Below are 19932 nucleotides of genomic sequence, written 5' to 3' on the forward strand. Positions count from 1 at the left end.
TACAGACAACGAACAAAGGAGCTTCAGATGACCAGTACAACTCTGAATCAACTCTAGGAACCTGAAGCATCTAGTTTTGTCTTCATATGTTGAAGTCCACACAGTTGCACAATATTTGGAAAGGAACATGAAGCCAAGAGCGGTGACACATTTCTCACAACAATCATAGAGCAGACAGGCATTCAGCACCAGCTAATATCCAAACAGCTTCCAAAGTATCTAAGTAGAACATCTCTAGTACTCCTATGAAATAATATCTACCTAAGAATATTAGGCAATTATGAACAGAATGTTTAAACAAGGTTACATGAATTTTCTTCTATAAAGATAAATGTTCCAGCTTGCTTTTTTCTGCTAGTATTACCTTTATGAGGATATTTAGGTTTGACTGCTTTACATAAATTGGCCTGTACAGATGAAAACATCTCTCTCTCTTCTGGGTCCTTTAGAGCCTAAGAAAACAGAAAAGGTGTCAAATGCAATAAATAACAGGAAAACTATTACCACAAAATATGTTTTTAAAATTGACCAAAGATTAAGGGTCACCTTCCGAAGTACCAGAACAATCTAATAAATTTTCATTCATTCATACACGAAATCTCTGGGACAAAATGAGGCATACTGTATTACTTTTAATTTTACAGATGAAGAAACAGATGAAAGAGTATTAAAGATACAGCTATAAAAAATTATCCCTGTTGTTCCCCACTTCTGTGGGAAAATAGAAGACTTGTTCCTGCTGTCTTCATCTCCACTCTCAAATTGTTAGTATTACACAGTTAAAAACTAAAATCTAAACCCAAAAGACTAAATTAAAGAGAATCCAAAGCACAAAAGTAAAATAAAGAGTACTTTCTCAAAAGAGAAAAAGAAAGTCCATTTTCTCCGCTGGTCCTTCAAAACTCCATTTTACAAAGAGGTCACAAATTGGGGTGCGTGACACAGTATTTTTTTAAATAATTAAAATTTGAATGCCTTTAGATGAAGTAAGGCTTTTCAAATGACAAAATCCCCACCATTCCCTATTGTCTTACACTTGCCTGCCGTAAAATCTTTTAAAATAGTCAGATATTGATACTGAAAATATTAACAGAAGGTGATTCAACAGAAATAAGGCTAATTTTCTAGAGATCAAGTGCTTAAAAAAATCTTGATGCTTTCAGAGATTCCCAGCAATAGTCATTATTACTTGAGACTGTCCTAATACAGACCTAAAAGTTAGCTAATTAGAAATAGCAAAATTGTGCTTCAAAAAAAAGACAGTAATTAATATTAAAGTTGCTACACTTTAGGTTCTGTAGGAGTCTTTATAAGTGCTAGTCTCTGAACAAGTACATAAGAATCCCTTTGTGACAGAGGAAGTAAAAGCTGTAGTTTGTTGTTTTGTGAAGAAGGATTCTGGTTGGCTTTGGCTCTATCAACCTTCCTTTAGAAGAATAAGTTTCTCAATGAGCTTCCCCAAAAACATTTTTTATAAATTAGAATAATTTAGCTATTCTCTAGAAGAGTTACTCATGGTTCTATCTCCAGAGCCTAGAATACACAGGTCTGAAAGGGAACACTGTTTTGTATTGTACAAAGTGCGAACGTTTGGTAAAACATCACCTTTTTGGACTTGGGTTCTTCATCCAACATGGCTAACGTTCTGGCAAACTCTTCATCTTCATGCAGTTGTCTCTCCAGCTGTAAGAAGTGTTAACACAGTGAGTTGCTCTTTTTTCTTTTTGTAAATGAAAGTTTTAAAATGTTTGGTTCATGATAATTAAAAGAAACTGGAAAAATATTTTCCAGAAAGTATCTATGATATTTTTCCACTTAACAGCTAAGTATCGCAGGTTTGTTTCACTAAGCCAAATTAGATTTCAGAACATTTATTTCTAGTTTTACAGGCATGATAGATAAACTGAGCATAAGGTTCTCAGTCTTTAGCTTTTTCTTAATGGTCCCAGTGCAACACTTACAGATCTCTTATTTTCATTTATTTTAATTTCTAAGAAGAGCTCAGAAAAGAATCATTATCCTAATTAGAAAAACAAAAGAGGCAGGGAGCCAGAGGGGTCACACAAAAAAACAGTGAATCTAAGAAATCAAGAAAATTACATACTTTCTTTGCACACAGTACAGTAAGATATATACAAATGCAACTATCACTAATAACATTAAACTTCTATTTTCAATTACTAATTCAAATGTATACGTGCTGACTTATTTTTAATTCAATTATAGTTGACTTAATATTATATTAGTTTCAGCTGTACAAGATAGCAGTAATTTATCTGTTCTGACTTTTGAAATTTAAGTCATATCAGTTTCCCTAACATACTAATGCAACATACAAACATTCCAGTTACCTCATTGTTATTTCCAAATATATTTACTTTCAGTAAAATGGAGCTCTTCCAGAAGAGAACGTGCGGAAGTAAAATGTATTTCTCATAAACTAATTTTATGCCCCCTGATAAAAAGGCCTAATATAACGTTGAACAAAAGTTTCCGTATATTATTCAAACAAAGGAAAGGACCCCAAAATCCACCCAATCCAAAAGAAAAGGCTTTGAAATTGGCATAAGCCTGATAAGAACTCAGTTACCAAGCCTCCTTTTGTTTATAAAATGAACTCAAGCTACACAGAATTATAAGCAAGCCAAACAGACGCACATCAATATACCCTCTGTTGCCTAATGTTTCTTTACCATAATTGAAACACACATTCAATTTCTAAAAACAATACGAAAATCTTTATCATACAAAGGTTCTTCAAACTCTAAACTTCCAGTGGTCCTGCAAGGATTTCTGGTTGAACTCTATACTGTTTTTCTAAAAATATCACACTACGTAGAATACTTCTAGTAAAGAGGATTCTAGATGTTTTAGAATATAGAAGAAATTTAAATACTTCCATTAGAAATTCATTATTGTTAATTATGGCATCATGTGATCAAAAGTCCTATATTGTAATATAATGTTTGATAGTATTCAACATACTGATTTACATGTTAGATTCTGAAAACATATGTACTATAAATGAATAAACAAAAAGGTGTGGGGGCAGAGGAAAATAGAAACTCTTAGAGGGATAATTAAGAAAGATATTATCAGTCAGTCATTAATACCCTCAGAGTCCTTCATCAGACCTATTACCCAAACAAGATTTTGAAAAAATGTGATAGAAGTGGGAAAACAGGATCGTGATACAAAATACCACACCTGTTTTGGGAGGGACAGGGTAAGCCTCCAGTATTTGGGATATATAAGGAGAAGTCAGGTCCCTAAAAATGACTTCACAATTTTACCTAGGCCATTTGTGCTACCTTGAGTCGTTTGAGTAACTGTTTGTAGTTTATATAATTCAGTGTAACTGAGTAAGACGGAAAAAGATTTTGAAGACCCAAACTATAAACTACCAAATTAATAAAACGTGAGCAGTTACATAGATATATTCCAGAAGACTGGAATTTGGTTCTCTCACAACAATTCTTGTCAAGAGCCTCTTCCATGCCAAGCACTAAAATGAGCCCTGATGTCACAATAGCTGAGACACAAACAGCCCCAGCAGGTGGAGTTAAAGCCTATATACAGGAAGACACTTACATAGCAACTTAAGAAGACATTTAAATAAATGTTAATAGTAGCTACATGGGGTTCAACAAAGTAAACAGAGGGGTTTCCAACATAGTGTAGGAAATATGAGAATGTTAAGACTTAAGCTAATAAATAGGAAAGGGGTTCAAATAGCAGGTATCAACATCTGGAGCCTCTAACAGAGATGAACGCTCCTCCCTGAATTACCTTTTTCACTTGGCTTCCATAAAATACCAAGCTTTCCTGAGTGTCCTACTTCACTAGCCCCTCTCTTAAATCTGCTTTGCTGATCATCCTCCTCTTCCTGACCTCTCACTGTTAACAGTGCCCCAGAGCTCAATCCTAAGCTGCTTCTCTCCACAGCATCGCATCCAGTGACACTGGTTTTAATACCATTCAAATGGTAATGATCCTAAATATACTTCTTCAGCTTACACCTCTCCCCAGAGTTCCAGATTCCTCTATCCAACTACCCACCCTTCACTTCGATTTGTAAACCTATCAGATGTCTCAAACTTATGTCCAAAACAGAATTCTTGATTTCCCTGCACCAGTGCTTCAGTATTAACAAATGGTATCACCATTCACCCAGTTGCTCAAGGCAAAAAACACCAAGTCACCTCGGGACACTTGCACTTCCCTTTCTCTCTGTTTTGAGGAAATCTTCCAAGTGGCCAGCTCACCATTATCGCTTAATTTCGTGTCCCAATGTCACTTCCTCAGAGGGGCTTTCCTGACCCCTCTATTTAAAACAGAACATCCGTAACCCCACTGATCACCTCAAAATTCTCTCTTTACTTTTCATAGCACTTATAATGACCTGACATTACTTTTTTTAAATACAGTATCCTTAACACCTAGAAGAGTGCCATGCACTCAGTAAGCGTTCAGTAAATACCTACTGAACGAATGTAACAGGTTTACTACAGAAAGCACTCTGAACTGAAGACAGATTTAGGGATCACCAGCATGTACATAGTACTTAAAGCCGCAGGAGTGAATGAGATTGCCCACAGTGAAAAAGAAAAGAGCAAATGAAATCATTTTAACTGTACTAAAGGAAGCTTCCATTCAAAGAAACATAATAATAAATCTTTAAATATTTATCCTCTGCTTTCATAATTTATCTTTCATATAAATTTAGATTTTCACATAGTATTAGATTTTAACTTATTTTACACATTAAATCTTACAATGAGGCTCAATCCAAAATTAGACTAGAACAATCTTAACTGTCTGCCTGGGTAGACTAGACAGCAAGTCATGACAACAAGTTAATGATAGCTAAACAAAATGCCAATACCTCTGCATCTTCGTCAAGTTGCAATTGCCTGGCAATAGCTTCATCTTTTAATCTGGAATCATCTGCATTTTGTGGAGGCTATATTTCAAAGAAAATCAAGCAATATCAACATAAACCTTAAGTTAAAAATAAGGTGTTTTTTCTTAACAATAATTTGAATAAATACACCAATGAGGGATAAGTATATTAGTCATGAAACAGTCTCAACACACACCAGCCAAAAAATTATGTCCATGGCTACTCCCTGACCATATCCAATTTCCTAATGAGTGAATATACTACGGACAGATGGTTCTCATTTAATTCTGCTGAAATGTTCAAAAGAAGTACCAAAAAAAAAAAAAACCTATAGAGTAATATCTTGGCTTTAGAAGTGGTCCAGAACATTGGCAAACCAATATATGAGAATGATTACATTGTCTTATGGAGGCACTAATGAAATCATCACACCCCATCTGGCAGGCTTGAATGTAGGTAACTACTTTCACTAATTTATCTGCATGTCTGTTTCCTAAACCTCCAGAAAAAGATGAATCCAGTATCAGCCAAAGTAGAGAAGGTCAAAGTACAGGTAGGCTCTATTCATAAATTATGAATTTATGACCTCATTTGGGAACAAATTTATTGTTCAGTTTTGTCTGACTGAGATAAATAGTAAAACAGGTTTGCATTCTGAGTATTTAAATCCTAACACAATTTATTCTTACGATTTAAATGATCTTTTTTCATTTTCAAATATGAACAACTTAAATGTGTGATATTCTAACTTCCTCATCCTCCAAAGTAACAGCAATACATTTTACCCATAATCATAGGAAAATTATTTTCATCAATAAAATGCTGATCTACTTACATCCAAGTTTCACCTCTTATTAACAACAGTGAATAGGTACAAATCCTGAACACTCTCGGTCACATGTAGAGCACTCACCTCTTTTCTTCTGCTTGCCACCATCTTCTTATCGGATCTTTGGACACTTCCAGTTCCAAAATAATCAAGCACTGATGTAGGAGTAAGCTTTATCGGTGATAAAGGCTTATTCTTAGTCTTAGTGTATTCTTCATTCTTTTTCATGTTTGATGCTCCAAGGTAACTATTTGTAGATCCTCCGTTCTCTTTTGATTTGGAGGCTGCCTTCTTACACACAAAGTCATCTTCTTCATCTTAAGGGGAATATAACCAAATATTGTTTGATAAAACATTAATTCTAATTATAAAAACAACCACTTCCATCAACTTTATGAAAAATAAACAAGAGCTATGGGATGCTTTTTTCTTCCTCTTGGATAAATGCAACAGTTATCCTCACAATTACCAATGCCAGGTCCGTAATACACCATTCCCCGCCCAGAGTACACAACCCTATTTATTTACTCATTTATTCAACAAATATTTACTGAGTATCCATTGTGTCTTAGGCACTGAGAATACAGCAGTGGAAAAAAAACAAAGCAAAAACAAAAATCCCTGCCTTCACAGAGCGTGGAGTCTAGAAGAGAAAGCAGATATAGAAACACACTGTCAAGTTGTAAGTGCTCTGAAGAAAAAGTAAAACAGGATGAAGAATTAGAGTGATGAAGGGTGCTCTTTTAGATAGGATAGTCAGGAAAAGCCTCTTTGATAAGCCACATCTGAACAGAGCCCTGAAATGGAATGACTTGAGGCAAGAATGTTCAGACAAGGAAAACCCTAAGGGCAAAAGCTTTAAACTGAGTGTGGTTGGAGGTTCCTGTGACTGCAGCACAATGAAGGGGGTCCATCACAACAGCTAAGGTGAGAGAGGTAGAGGACTGTGGGACTTAAATAGAAAAAAAATTAGATTTTATTTTAGAATGAGAATCCACTGGAAAATTTTCAGCAGATCAGTGAGTAATCCAACTTAAGCCATATCCCTTGGAGAACACACTGTTGAGGGATAAAAGCAAATGCAGGGAGATCATTTGGAAAGCTACTTGACATAGTTCCAGAGGAAATGTTGAAGACTTTGGACTAGGGTGGTGTTTGCAGAGGTAGAAAGAAGCTGTCAAAGTCTAGCTATATATTGAAGGTGGACTGTCTATCAATATCTCACCATTCATTTGACTTTGTTTTGTTACATTTTATTTTCTAAAAAGTTTCTACTAAACATCTGTTTTTAGAAGTCTTTCTAAGCAGTCATGCCAATGTTTAGATAATTAGAGACCCAAAAAATGCACCTCAAAATGGCCTTAGTAAACTTTTTTTGGTTGGTTCAGTGATTCACAAGATAAAAAGCTTTTTACTTTGTCCTAATAAAGAGAAATCCAATAGAAAGAAAAATCTAAAAGGCAATTGTGAAGAGTAGGCCACTGTAGGGGAGGGAGAATTCACTTTATAAATTTGGTGCAAGGCCACATACAATGGGTCTTACTTCCGCTCAGGTACTCATTCAACCAAGAGCATTTGCTAAGGGTCTTATGTGAAAGCATTATGCTATTCCTAGGTGGCTGCCATCTCAAACATAAAAAGTACCTAAGATATGTAAAAATCAAAAAGGATTTAGTCTTACTCTCTAATTCTATTCATATTAAAATGAAACTATGAACTTTACAAAGCATAACTAACTCTTACAGGTTCCTGAGTACTGAATGCAAAAATGCAGTATTTAAAATTAAGAGAATAGTAGACATCTCTGAGGATGCCCACAGAGTTCATTACAAGTCCACATTCTCTAAGAACTTATACCCTACCCTGCCCTCCAAGGGCCTCCAATAACCATAGATGTGTTTATTAGATGGCTCCATATTCCTTGCCATCATAAACTGGACGAAGAGTGGGCACTTGAACAAGGTGGGCCCAATCTTACCCCTGAACTAATGTGTACAAAGATTTATTCTTGTACTCAGTGAGATACAACAGTGGCCTTCTAATAAATTCCATTTTGCTTACAACAAATGCAATCAAAGCTTTTAATTAAAGCATACCTGTTTTTCTTATCTTCAACTATAGTCAATCTACCTTTAAGCTTAAACTAAAAATTCATTCATCAACCTTTCTAAGCATATTCAAAGCTTGATATACTTACCTGATTTCAGTTTAACCATGTGTTGACAGGAGTCAACAGACTAAGTTCAGTCATTCATATTTCTGCTCTCCCTATCTGACAACCAGTCCTTCTCTGTCTCTGCCATCTGATTCAGATGGTTCTGCAAAAGCTAGGTGACATTATCACCATTCCACTTAGGAACAATAGCCAAGCAAATCACCCATAATAGTCCTAGTAACCACTGAGAATGGAATCTGAAACTCCTTTCCTGCTATCTAAGATCACAACGTGATGAATTATTATGTAATAGAAACCCCATTTTTTAATAATTTATGGTTTGTCTATTGTAAACCTCTAGACTCAGTTAAGCTGTAGCATAACCAAATCAGTAGCACTCAACACCAAACTACTCTACCTTAGCAGTCAAAACAAACTACACAAAATGCCCGTAAGGAAAGATCCAAAACAAAAACAACATTGCTGATATCCTGGCTTTAATTAAAAACAAAATAAGAAAACCACAAAACTGAGACCTCCTAAGTACCGGACATCCAACACATCTCCTTAGGCAGTAAGTGCAAAATTAAAAGCATATCTAGTGTACATAAGATAAGACTTCTAATCTTATCTGAGAGCTTATTAAATTTTATAATTATTACTTGGCTTGCTTCAAGTTCAACAACTGTACTTCTGGGCAAGAGGGATTCCATTAACAGAGAAAGAACAAAATTAAGTTGTCTCTGTGAAATGGTAGTCCTCTAGTAGTTTTCCCCCCATTAAAAAATGCCAAAAGCAGTACATCTAGCCATGCATTCAAAGAATATGACAAAAAGTCCCAGAACTGAATGGACCAAGGTGACCACTGTTTTCCTGTTAGAGTTCTTTCTTCATCACATAAGAACTTCCTTATTATGTAAAATACTGTATCTGTCCTTAAGAAATTAATTCAGACAAGATCAATCACTGCTATTTGGTACAGCCTCAGAAAGGGAAACAATGGTATTGCAGGTATTTACAATCCCTAGCTTAACCCTTTTCTCCAGCAATCTTGTAAACATTTACAGGTAATAGGCTAACATGAAATTTAGTGAGATCAAGAATTTCTAAATATGAAAATGAATATATGTATGTACATGCATGACTGGGACATTGTGCTGTACACCAGAAACTGACACATTATAACTGACTGTACTTCAGTAAAAAAATAAAAAATAGAAGAATTTCTAAGACTATCAGATTAAAAGGATTGTTGGCAAGGGTGTAGGAAAATGGGACCTTCACATACAAAATAGGCAACAGTATTTTTAAATATTAAATTTTTAAAAATCTTTATGGGGGCAATCTTGCAATATGTATCAAAACCTCACATACTGCATATTCATTAACTGAACCCAGCTATTCCATTTCTAAGAAATTAGTCTAAAACCAAAACAAAATAAAGCAAATGAACACATACACAAAGATATATGTATAAAAATGCTTCTGTAGCATTTGTTCATTCAAAAGTATGAAGAACAGACTGCAAAAGGGCAGAAAAAAGATAAAGGAAGTATTAAGGGACTAACACAATTTAGGCAAAAAAGAAAGCCTCAACTACGACAGTGGCACCAAAGATAGAGATAAGTGAACATTGTTTATAAAGTCGGAAAACAAATAACCTAAATATCTATCCATATGTTCAACCATGTAATGGAATTCTATGCAGCATCAGAAAATTATAATGTATATACATATTTACTGACATAAAGATATTTGTATGTTTATTAAGTGACAAAAGCAAAAGACAGAATGCTTAATAATGTATATATATATCTACCTATCTATATATTTATAGTTATGCTTTTTAAATCCAGAATTTCAAAGATCTGAAAAGAATAAAATGTTAGCAACCTTTATCTCCGGATAGGTGATTACGTATTTTTCACTTCTTTCATCGTATTTTTTGTCTGCATTTTATACTTCTATTTTTAACCTACATCTAATATTTTAAAACAAATTGACTATCTCCTAGAAACTCCCTGTTCCCTTGGCTTTGAGACAGAAAAGGCTTGGCTTTAGCTTCTCCCTCCTGTTTTTCTTTGCTTACTTCTGTCATTGTTTATCAGCATGTCTGTTAATTCTGTCATTAGCTTCAGGGACTTCATGGTATCTTTTTATTTATTTACTATTAATAATAGTTATCATAATTGAGCATTAAACTACCTGCCAGGTACTCTACCACATTATGTACAGTGCATTATCTTCAGTCAACTAGTTCCATCTCTTATTCAATACATGGATCCCATTTTCCAAAGTGCTGAAAAACATACAGACTGGGCTTAAATACTTCCAAAATTGAGCAGTGTAATTCAATGTGATCTCCTCTTTACTTAGTGAATAGCACTACTGTACTCTTTAGAAGAGTTCTTCCTTACATTAAGCCGAAATACTTTCCTGTAAATTTCACCTATTTTCCTTAATCCATCCTTTTTCACATTCAGCATTTGAAGACTGCCCTCATTCCTTCCTTAGGTCCTCTTGGAAGACAGTTTCAAACCACTCACCATCTGGGTCACTGGGAATATTAGATTTTTAAAAATCAAAGTGCCCAATATTGCACCTCACCATGTTATAATAGACATTCAATAAATATAAAAGATATTCAAAAAATAATACATTTTCTAGTGAAAACAACATGAACCAAAAGTCCAAAAAACTAGAATTCTAACCTCACTTCAACTTACTATTACTATTTTAATTAATTATCTGGGATTCACTGTCTTCCTCTGCAAAACGTTGGACCAAACTCTTTTAAGATTTTCCCTTCTATAATTCTGAGAATCTGTGGATAGTTACATAGAGTTTTTTAATTAGTATATTCAACACTGGTGAGAATGTGATGAGTTCGTATCAATATAAACACTAACTATGGAAGTGTAAACTAGTATGACTTTTCTAGAAAGAAATATCGCAAAACATATCTAGAACCTTAAAAAAAGCTCATAACCTCTAGCATAGCAATTCTTGGAAATAATCATAGATGTTGACAAATATTTATATACAAATATTTTATCACACTATTAAGAACATGAAAAATGTAAGCAACAAAAATAATTAAAACCAGAAAGGCTATATAAATTGTGGTCTAGTCATATGATGGATTCACGCAAAAGTTAAAAATTAAGCCCAAATTTCAAAGCTCAAAAAAAATTACAAAAACAGCAAAATTAAGCAGAAAAAAAACAAAAATACATCACTTTCTTCTTGTAGGTCAGCTTTAACATTATAGGTATAAAATGTCACGCCTAAAAGGGAGCCTCTTTTCACAGCCTTCTCTATTAGAGATCTCTTTACAATAGTGGAGGGTAACACAGCTACTCTCTAAATTTTTGGCTTAGAATACATGGGTTTAAACTTAACAATGTCTTCAAGCTATAGAGCCAAAAACTATACTATACCTAAACACAAATATAATTGTATAAACATTTTCATAGATACTGAGTAAAAATGTAATATGAAGTATTCTATATGAAATATCAAGTATGTTTTCATTGTACTAAGCAAAAATTGTACAAGGTCCGTTTCTCTACTAGACACAAAATAAATAGCTCTCCAAGCTCCTTGGAAAGCAGGAGCAATTCTAGTGAAATAGTCATGCAAAAAGGAAAAAAAAAATCAACTTGCTTGATTTGACACTTATTTAGTGCCCTGTGATTTGTGCACTTCTCCAAACTTCCTATAGTTATGAGAAAAACACCAAAAAAGTAAATTCATGATCCTGGGCATAAAGATATTTCTTATCAATATAGAGGATTTCATCAAGGTGAATATAGGAAAATAAATAGATATTCTATAAAGTCACAGGCATATCTGAAGGCATTCTGTCATCTTGGCTTGATTACACTAGAAAATCTGAAGAAAGCAGCAGTCCTGCTGTCTCCACATTATGACTTCTGAGCAAGCTGTCTTAAGACCCCTTCAGCTAGCCCTTGATATTTCGAAGGCTATATTCCAATATATTTTGAAGAAAGAAGGCAAAGAAGGCCAAGGATTAGAACAATGCAACTAGCTCCCTGACAAAGATAGTCATTTACCAGGTGTTGCTGTGACCATCCTCACATAAAATAAATATCTTACGATCCTACACAGTGTGTAGAGGTGAAACATTCCAAATAAAGTTATGGTTGTTTTCCTTTTTTAACATTTGTTCTTGTTTTCTAATGAGCCTAAATTTGTTCTGCCTTGTCAGAAGCCAAAGGCAAAACTGTGTTCTCTTCTCCCTAGAAACTTATAATAAAATAATGACAAATAGATCTAACTCAAATTTCTGTGACCTAGTTGAAAATCATGGGCAATTGAACACTCAGAATTTCCCCCCAGGATACCTGACTCCTTCTAAAAACATCATTTATTTTTATTTATATACAACATAACCTCAAATGTGGTAACAATCACCAAGAAAACTAGCATTATCCAGTGCAGAGCAGAGGAATTGCCTGGAAGAGAAGATTGCTTTGCCACTTTGAGTTAGGTACATTCATTTATTTAGAAGGAAAACAAATGAAAGAGTAAGAAAATAATGGGCAGGTTTCTAAAACAATCTAATTCTGAAGTTCCCACTGCAGAGAGTTTGGGATTCTGATTTTTTTTTTCCCTTCAGTCTGAAATACACAGAAACCAACAGACACCATGCCAGAGAAATCTGGTTATAGAGATTAAAAATAATTTATTTTGCAACAAGTCAAAAACCAAAAAGAGAATCTGAGTGTGTAGAGCCTTTTTCTACTAAGTTCCTTTCTGAAACTTCCTTGAGTCAAAAATTCATACTGTCATTTTGGTTGTGGACATAGAGAAAGGTTCACGCATGTTCAGTCTTCAATAAATACTCGTTAATTAAGTGGATGGAAGAGAAACTACACATACCATCGCTGCACCAGTTATGAGGTGTGAGAACCAGACATTTTGTGGTGAATCACAAAATGATTTATGTGGTGAATAAGATATACTGCAGTATAATGAAATAAAACTGAGACTGCTCATCTTTAATCAAGAAATTGGAGATATCATGATTCTTTACTAATAAATCCTCTTAGAATCAAATGGAATTGATTATATGTTAAGAATAAAGCTATTTAATAATTCATGAGGTCTAGTGAGGTAGGTAAGTAACATTAAGACAAAAAGTACTAGTTTGTGCTGTGATGTTATCTACCACATAAGTGCTAAGTCCCCACGAGAGCAGGAATACCGTCCATGGAAAGTCACAGCTGGTTTTAATTACTGGGAAAGCAATGAAGAAGAAAATGGAACATTTCACTACTTACGCTCCTCCTTCCTCCACTGCTTCTCCCAGAAAAAGAAAAAGGTTTGGCCTTAGCGGGGGGAAGGCTGGACAACTGGCCACAGGTACTCTATCCAGAGCTTCTTACAACTCTAAGGCATGAAACAGGCAATAGGAGGAAACCTGACTGGTGAAAAAGGTTACGAGAGTGGTTCAGCAATGCAATTCCCCACTTCCGTTCCCATTCTACTTCCCTGCACAGGGGAGGATTAACAATGCTGATTTCAGTATTAAGTCCAAGTATAAATCACCTATATATTATTTTATTAGTACTTAAATTAATGACATTTTCATAATGTAATCCTACTTCCTTAGCATTCTGGAATACAATCCTGTGTCTCTCATGGTTTTACAAGTGCCCGACAACAAAATACGTGTTAACAGAACAAACAACAGTCTGTTCTTTTTCAAAGATGCTTCAGACACTCAATAATCATTCCAGACACCCTAGTGCTTCATTTTTCACTATGTCCTTTTCAATTCTCCTTCTCCATATGCCACTGAATTCTTTTCAGGTCTCAAATATGCACTACGGAAAAAGGACTGAAGAACAAACCAGGCAAAAATGCTTATAAGAAAGCATCTAGCTCTAATAACGTTTTAGTCAAAATGAATTTGTGAATAAAATTGCTAAAGCAATGAGTAACCTCTGAATCATCATATAAAATGGAAGAAGTCTCTAAAGATTAAAGAAGAGAAATGGAGTCCTAATTGTCAAAAAGAGAAAGACACAACCACAGAACTATAGAAGTAGAAAGGGTTGGTGACAATTCTCTGCAACAATATCAAGAGCAGGTCAAAAAGAAGAGTATTTAACTGAAGCAGATAGAGATTCACTGAAAATCAACTATGCTGGCTTAAGTCACCATTTATTTTATGAGTTACGGGACTAGTAGATGAGGTAAATACTAGAAACAAGGATGTCAGGACTTCAACAAAGCATCTACCAAATTCTCTTCCAATAGGCTGTGGCAGGGTTCTCACCCTCAGCATTATTTACATTTTGAGGCAAATATTTGTTTGTTGTAGGGAGCTCTCCTGTGCACTGTAGCATGTTTAATAGCATCTCTGGCCTCTACTAACTAGATGCCACAGAACCTGCCAGTTGTGATGATCAAAAATATCTCCATATATGCCAAAGGTCCTCTGGGAGGCAAAATCACCCTTGATTAAGAGGCAATGAATGATGGCAAGATGGAGAAATACAAGGAAAGTAACAGTAGTTACTAAGATTCATAAGCAATTGAACAGCTTATTCATAAGGCATTGAAAAGCTGTATCCAGGGTACAGATAATGAATTAGGTCGATTTTGAAAAAGGTTTCTTTACATGTCCCTTAATACTAAACAATTTTACTGCTGAATCAGAAAGAGATACATAATAGATTTATCGAATTTGTAGATTAGATATATATCAGCTAATATGAAAAAAATAAGTGAATGAGGGACATCCAAAGAACTACCGGATTCTTCCAGAGTGAAGCTTTGTGCAACCTTAGATTGAAAATTGATTCTCTGAGAATAAGCTTTTTTAAAGTAAGTCTTAAAGCAAACCCAAATATTAAGTAGTTTTGAAGATCAAATGAGACAGATAGGAAATATAAATCATAAATGATGCTATTCCATTTCATGAAGTCAGTAAAAAAAAGTATTTTGCTGTACACCAGAAATTCACACAACATTGTAAACTGACTATACCTCAATTTAAAAAAAAAGTATTTTGAAAAAATTTTATAAAAGTGTACAAGACAAAATTGGTTTTAACATTATTCTCATAGAATTCTCCCTGCCTTTCACTGTGGACACAAGGGTCTCAAAATAAGAGATTCCAACACAGAAGATACTGTAATTATGAAAATACAAGGTAAAATACTAGGTAGTATTAATCTGGGGTAAGTAACTGTGAAATTTTAAACTGAACTTTAAAAGTAGATTTTCTCTTATAAATATAATTCTATAAATATAATCTCAAATCTCTCCTTCTCCCAGGAAATGTGTCTTGAACCTCCAAAAGTTACCTCTCTAATGTCTAAATATCCTTGGAAGATATTTTTATCACTGTTTGTTGTTTCCTTATATTACAATTTTTATGTAAAAGGTATATCTTCCCAATAGACTTTAAGCCCTTGAAGACACGACTAAGCTTTATTCTTCTACCTATTTCATAGATTGTCCAGTACAGTGCTGTGCAGTGAACACATCACATCTGCTAAATAAATTAATGAGAACTTAATACTGTTAAATAAAAGTATACAAATTTAAAATTTTTAAAAATAGATGACAGAATCAGGATACAAAAGCCTGGAATCTAACAAGATAAAAACATAAGCGTTTACTTCAGAAAGAAATTTAATGAGGATAAATGTAAAGGGCTTGAGAAGCAGAAAGTGGAAGCGCTGCTCTATTCTTCATTATACAGATAGATAAACTACATTCTTAAAATGAATGCCACTGAACCTCAAGAGATACTATTGTCTTCTAAGTGATTATATTTTCATTGTGAATTGCCTACTTACTGATAGTTAATTAGGTTCTATTGTAATGAAGCATAACTAAGTATGTTCACATCAATAATCCAATATCCAAAATAAGAGTATGAGAAAAATTGAGTGCATCCTATTAAATTCTATACAGAAGTTTAAAAGAATGAGATAGGGATCTTTCTGTATCGAAGGAAAGAAAGAATAGGGTTGGGGGGACATGGAGGGAGGGAAGGAAAGAGGAAAGGGAGGGAGATGAAACACATTAAGTTATGAAAAAGCAAGCTGGAGAAATGTTACAAGATGCCACTCTCAAATATGTGTATGTATATATGTACACATGTATTTGTGTGTGTGTGTGTATGTATATCTGTTTTAATTTATATAGCTATGTAAGGTAAAAGGGATGAATGAGGGAATGGAACATTTTATCTAAATTGTTTAATTCTTTTCAGTGAGAATGTGTTACTTAGATAATTTAAATAATATTAATCTAAATAGTCATCCCCCAAAATGCTAAACTTAGTTTCTTTTATAGTCTTAGTGCACAAATCAATACTAATTTTTGAACAAGTATGATCAATAAAATATAATATACAGTTCTTAAGTTTCCTTTCACTTCAAGGAAATTTTCCATCTCAGTCACTCTAGGTTTCCCTGAAAACGGTCTAAGAAAAGCTCTCTACCCTATACAAAATCTATTTCTATTTAACTGGTACACAAAACTACATGTCTCTAAAAATTAGCAAAAAGAATGTTATACACCACCTCCAATAATATTTTCTGCTACTATTTCCCCAAGTCACAAGTCACTGACACTACCTGGTAACCTGGAGAACACTACATTCCCAGTTCTTTCCCATTTAATGTCCCTGAAATAATCCTAACTTCAAGAGCACTATCTGCCTCTGGAATTATGTGCTTAATGAAAATTTACAGTCGTAAACTATTCTCAAGACAGGGAAAACCAACACTATTTTCAACCAAGCACCAGCAGCCCCTGATGAAATTGCATAATAAAAGGTCATCTATGCCAAACAAAACTCAAGGTCTCTTGCTTCATTCAACAGCTAAAAGTAAATATATTTACCTAGTACAAGTATTTGGGTTTTTACCAAGCTACAAGAACATTTTACTACACAGTCAATGGTTAGCTATGAAGATATTTACAAGCAATTTTTTTCCTTTTCCTGTAATTTGGGAAACTACTGTAGTTAATGTACTTTAAAAATCAGTAAGTAATAGGGGGGATGGGTATAGTTCAATGGTAGAATGCACTGCTTAGCATGCACGAGGTCCTGGGTTCAAACCCAGGTACTTCCATTAAAAAAAAAAAATCAGTAAGTAATAAAAGACAAATTTAATCAAACAAAGTGACAGTGAAAAGTGTGTCATGGAGTTAAATGATAAGCCTAAAGTTCTATATAATAAAATAGCCTAAAGAACCATATACTAATATAAACAAATGTACCTGAAGTAGGTTATTTTCTAAAGTAAGGTTATTTCATAAATATGTGTCTCGTTTATAAGTCATGTGTAATAGGAATAAAATGTGAGCCACATTCAAAAAAAAGTAAAAAGAAACTAGTGAAATTAATTTTAATAATATATTTCACTTATTCCAACATACTCAAATTATTATTTCAGCATGTAATCAATGCTGAAAAATTATTCCTAAGATGATTTATCTTTTTCTTTTGTACTAAGTCTTTGAAATCTGTACCTCCCATGTACAACACTCTCAAGTGCTCAATAGCGACATGTAACTAGCAGTGCCCTTACTGGACAGCAAACGTCTATGACATAAGTGGGTCAAATATAATTTCTAAATTTCTAAAGCACAGTTATATAATCAAAAAAAGCCCTATAGGAACTTAAGCAAAAGCAAATTTAAAGGCAGATGTAGGCATACAATAAAGTCAAAATACAAGAATAACAGTTAATACTTACTGAGCACTTACTATGTACCAGATCCTATTTTAAGTGCTTTTCAAGTATTATCTCATTTGATCAGCACAAAAACTCTGACCTAGGCACTTGTAATATCCCCATTTTACCAACAGGGAAACTAAGACATGGGGAAGGCAAATGAAGGTTTAACCCAGGCAAGAGGTTTAACTCAAGAGCTCATGCTCTTAAACACTACACATGCTGTACTTCAAGAAAAATAAAAAATAATTTTTAAAGTTGGCTTATAAAAAGTATGGAATAGTAAAAGCAAAATTAATTCTTTTGTAATTAACAGGTTTTTAAAACTGAATCTTGTCATATAATCTTTCTTCATAAGAAGTTCCAAATCTCAAAACAAAAAAAAATTACAACTAAAAGGTTAGAATTTTTATTTGTAAACTACCACAATACTTTATTTAACCTTATACTGGTAGTGATAATATTTACATTTACAATGTGAATATTTACTCATAATCAGCATTGAAAAATTATACTTTTAGCTTAAAGAAAGAATTATTTTAATGTCAAGCAATTTCTAATTAATTTATTAATTTCAAGAAGCTACAATTTTCTTTTTTTAAAACTCATTATATCTCTGATTTTATTATGCTAATTTTATTGCAGACCTCCTTCTAACAGTCTCATTCTCTTTACAAAGGGAAGGAAAAGGGCTTATCTTCTTCCCATCCACCTGTCATTTCAAGGCATCAAAAAGTCTGAAAGGATAAAATAGGTAAGAAAACGGCTAGCTTCTTTCCTGTATCCCAACATCATATTAGATGGGTATACTGTACCAAGATTTTTTGCTAAAACAGGGGACAACATTCATTTCCACATATACATTCCCTTGGCAGAATGACAAAAACACTGCCTAATGTTCATAAAAATTTCAGATAAAATGCTGGTTATCTCTTCAGAAAATAACATTCAGAAACACCTGGTCTGAAATAAACAGCCCTGTGTTAAAGAAAATCTGTGGTCAGAGCTTAAATTGTCTGACCCTTCTGTGTACTTAAAATCACAAGATAATGATAACCTTGCTCCACAGGTGAAGGCCATAGCTGTCTGCACACTAACTTTGACCTTTTCAGGGTGTCATTGGAAAGCCTGATCACACCATCTTCAGTTACATAATAAACCTATCACCAAACTGTTTTTAGCATCCCTCCCACATATGCAAAACCTGACAAAAGTGGCCAGATCTAAGAGGGGGGCTTTTTAACAGAAGAGTGCATTTACACAAGATGCTTGAGCAGATATTTAGCAACAGAACTGAAAGGTTCAAGAGTCAATCTACTACATGCCATAAAGAAATATTTCAGTGTAAAAAAAAAATTTTATAGAAAATATGCTCATGTCACTTATTTTGTCTTTGATCATTTAAACAACTTTATTAAATATGTTAATATTTAATGATGAGCTATAAAGCTCATCTATGGACTTTTGTTTTTATTTTTCCCTTTTGACAGCCTATCATTTATGTTTTGGGCACTGGGTCTGGCCCTTTCATATGCCTCCTCCCATTAAGTTTTCCGAACTAGCCTATTCAATTGGTGTTTCTGCTTTAATAGAAAGGGAGAAAAGACTCCCTTTAGCCCACACAGCTATTAGATGGGAACCAAGAATGTACCCCCCAGGCAGAGCTTCTGACCGTCTTCCGGTCTCAGGTTCTTTCTACAACATAAGGACTTCTTTCCTGTTTCCTTCCCTACTTAATTATCAGTTTATCTACAATGAGTACCTTCACACTCTCAAGTAACAGCCCATACATGTAAGCAAATTCCAATCACATTAAAACATTAGAGGTAATTGCATGGTATGTAAATTATATCTCAATAAAGCTGTTGTTTAAAAAAATTTTTTTAATGTAAGCATGCTAATAACATCAACTCTCCAATTATTCTAATAGGAGACCATGGATAGCATGGCTGAAGAAAGCCCATAGGTAATCCAAAAATCTAATCTACAACTCATCCCTCAAAATGTTTACAGATCAGTCTCTTACTATTGTTAACTTTTTAAGACTCTCATTACTTCAATCCTAGATTATAGGAAATGCCTTAACCTCCCTAATTATGATTTTTCTATTCTCCTTCCCACCCTAAATGCTCACAATCTAGCAATCACTCAAACACTATTTTCATCATTCCATAACTCTGTTCAAAAACTTTATAGGTTCCCTTTTCTCTGCTATATTAAGTTCCTCTGCCTAGCTTTCAAGGTCTTCCCTAAACCAGTTTCATCTACCTCCTACTACCCCTCATCATGTGGGCAATCTCTATGGTGTCCTACA

The 19932-nt window shown here is 34.1% G+C and overlaps 1 protein-coding gene across 2 annotated transcripts in view; it reads right to left on the reverse strand.

The window, feature by feature from the left end:
- The window catches only part of RFC1 (replication factor C subunit 1), a 63613-nt gene that overhangs the window by 23936 nt on the left and 19745 nt on the right, over nucleotides 1-19932 (reverse strand). For both annotated transcript variants that reach the window (XM_006188980.2, XM_006188979.2), the window contains exons 5-8: nucleotides 5817-6049; nucleotides 4886-4963; nucleotides 1606-1683; nucleotides 365-452 (exon numbers count right to left, since the gene is read on the reverse strand). In XM_006188980.2, the coding sequence (XP_006189042.1) occupies nucleotides 365-452; nucleotides 1606-1683; nucleotides 4886-4963; nucleotides 5817-6049 (477 nt within the window). The remainder of the gene's footprint in view (nucleotides 1-364; nucleotides 453-1605; nucleotides 1684-4885; nucleotides 4964-5816; nucleotides 6050-19932) is intronic.

This window comes from Camelus ferus, chromosome 2 (assembly GCF_009834535.1).
Source record: "Camelus ferus isolate YT-003-E chromosome 2, BCGSAC_Cfer_1.0, whole genome shotgun sequence".
Lineage (NCBI taxonomy): Eukaryota > Metazoa > Chordata > Mammalia > Artiodactyla > Camelidae > Camelus > Camelus ferus.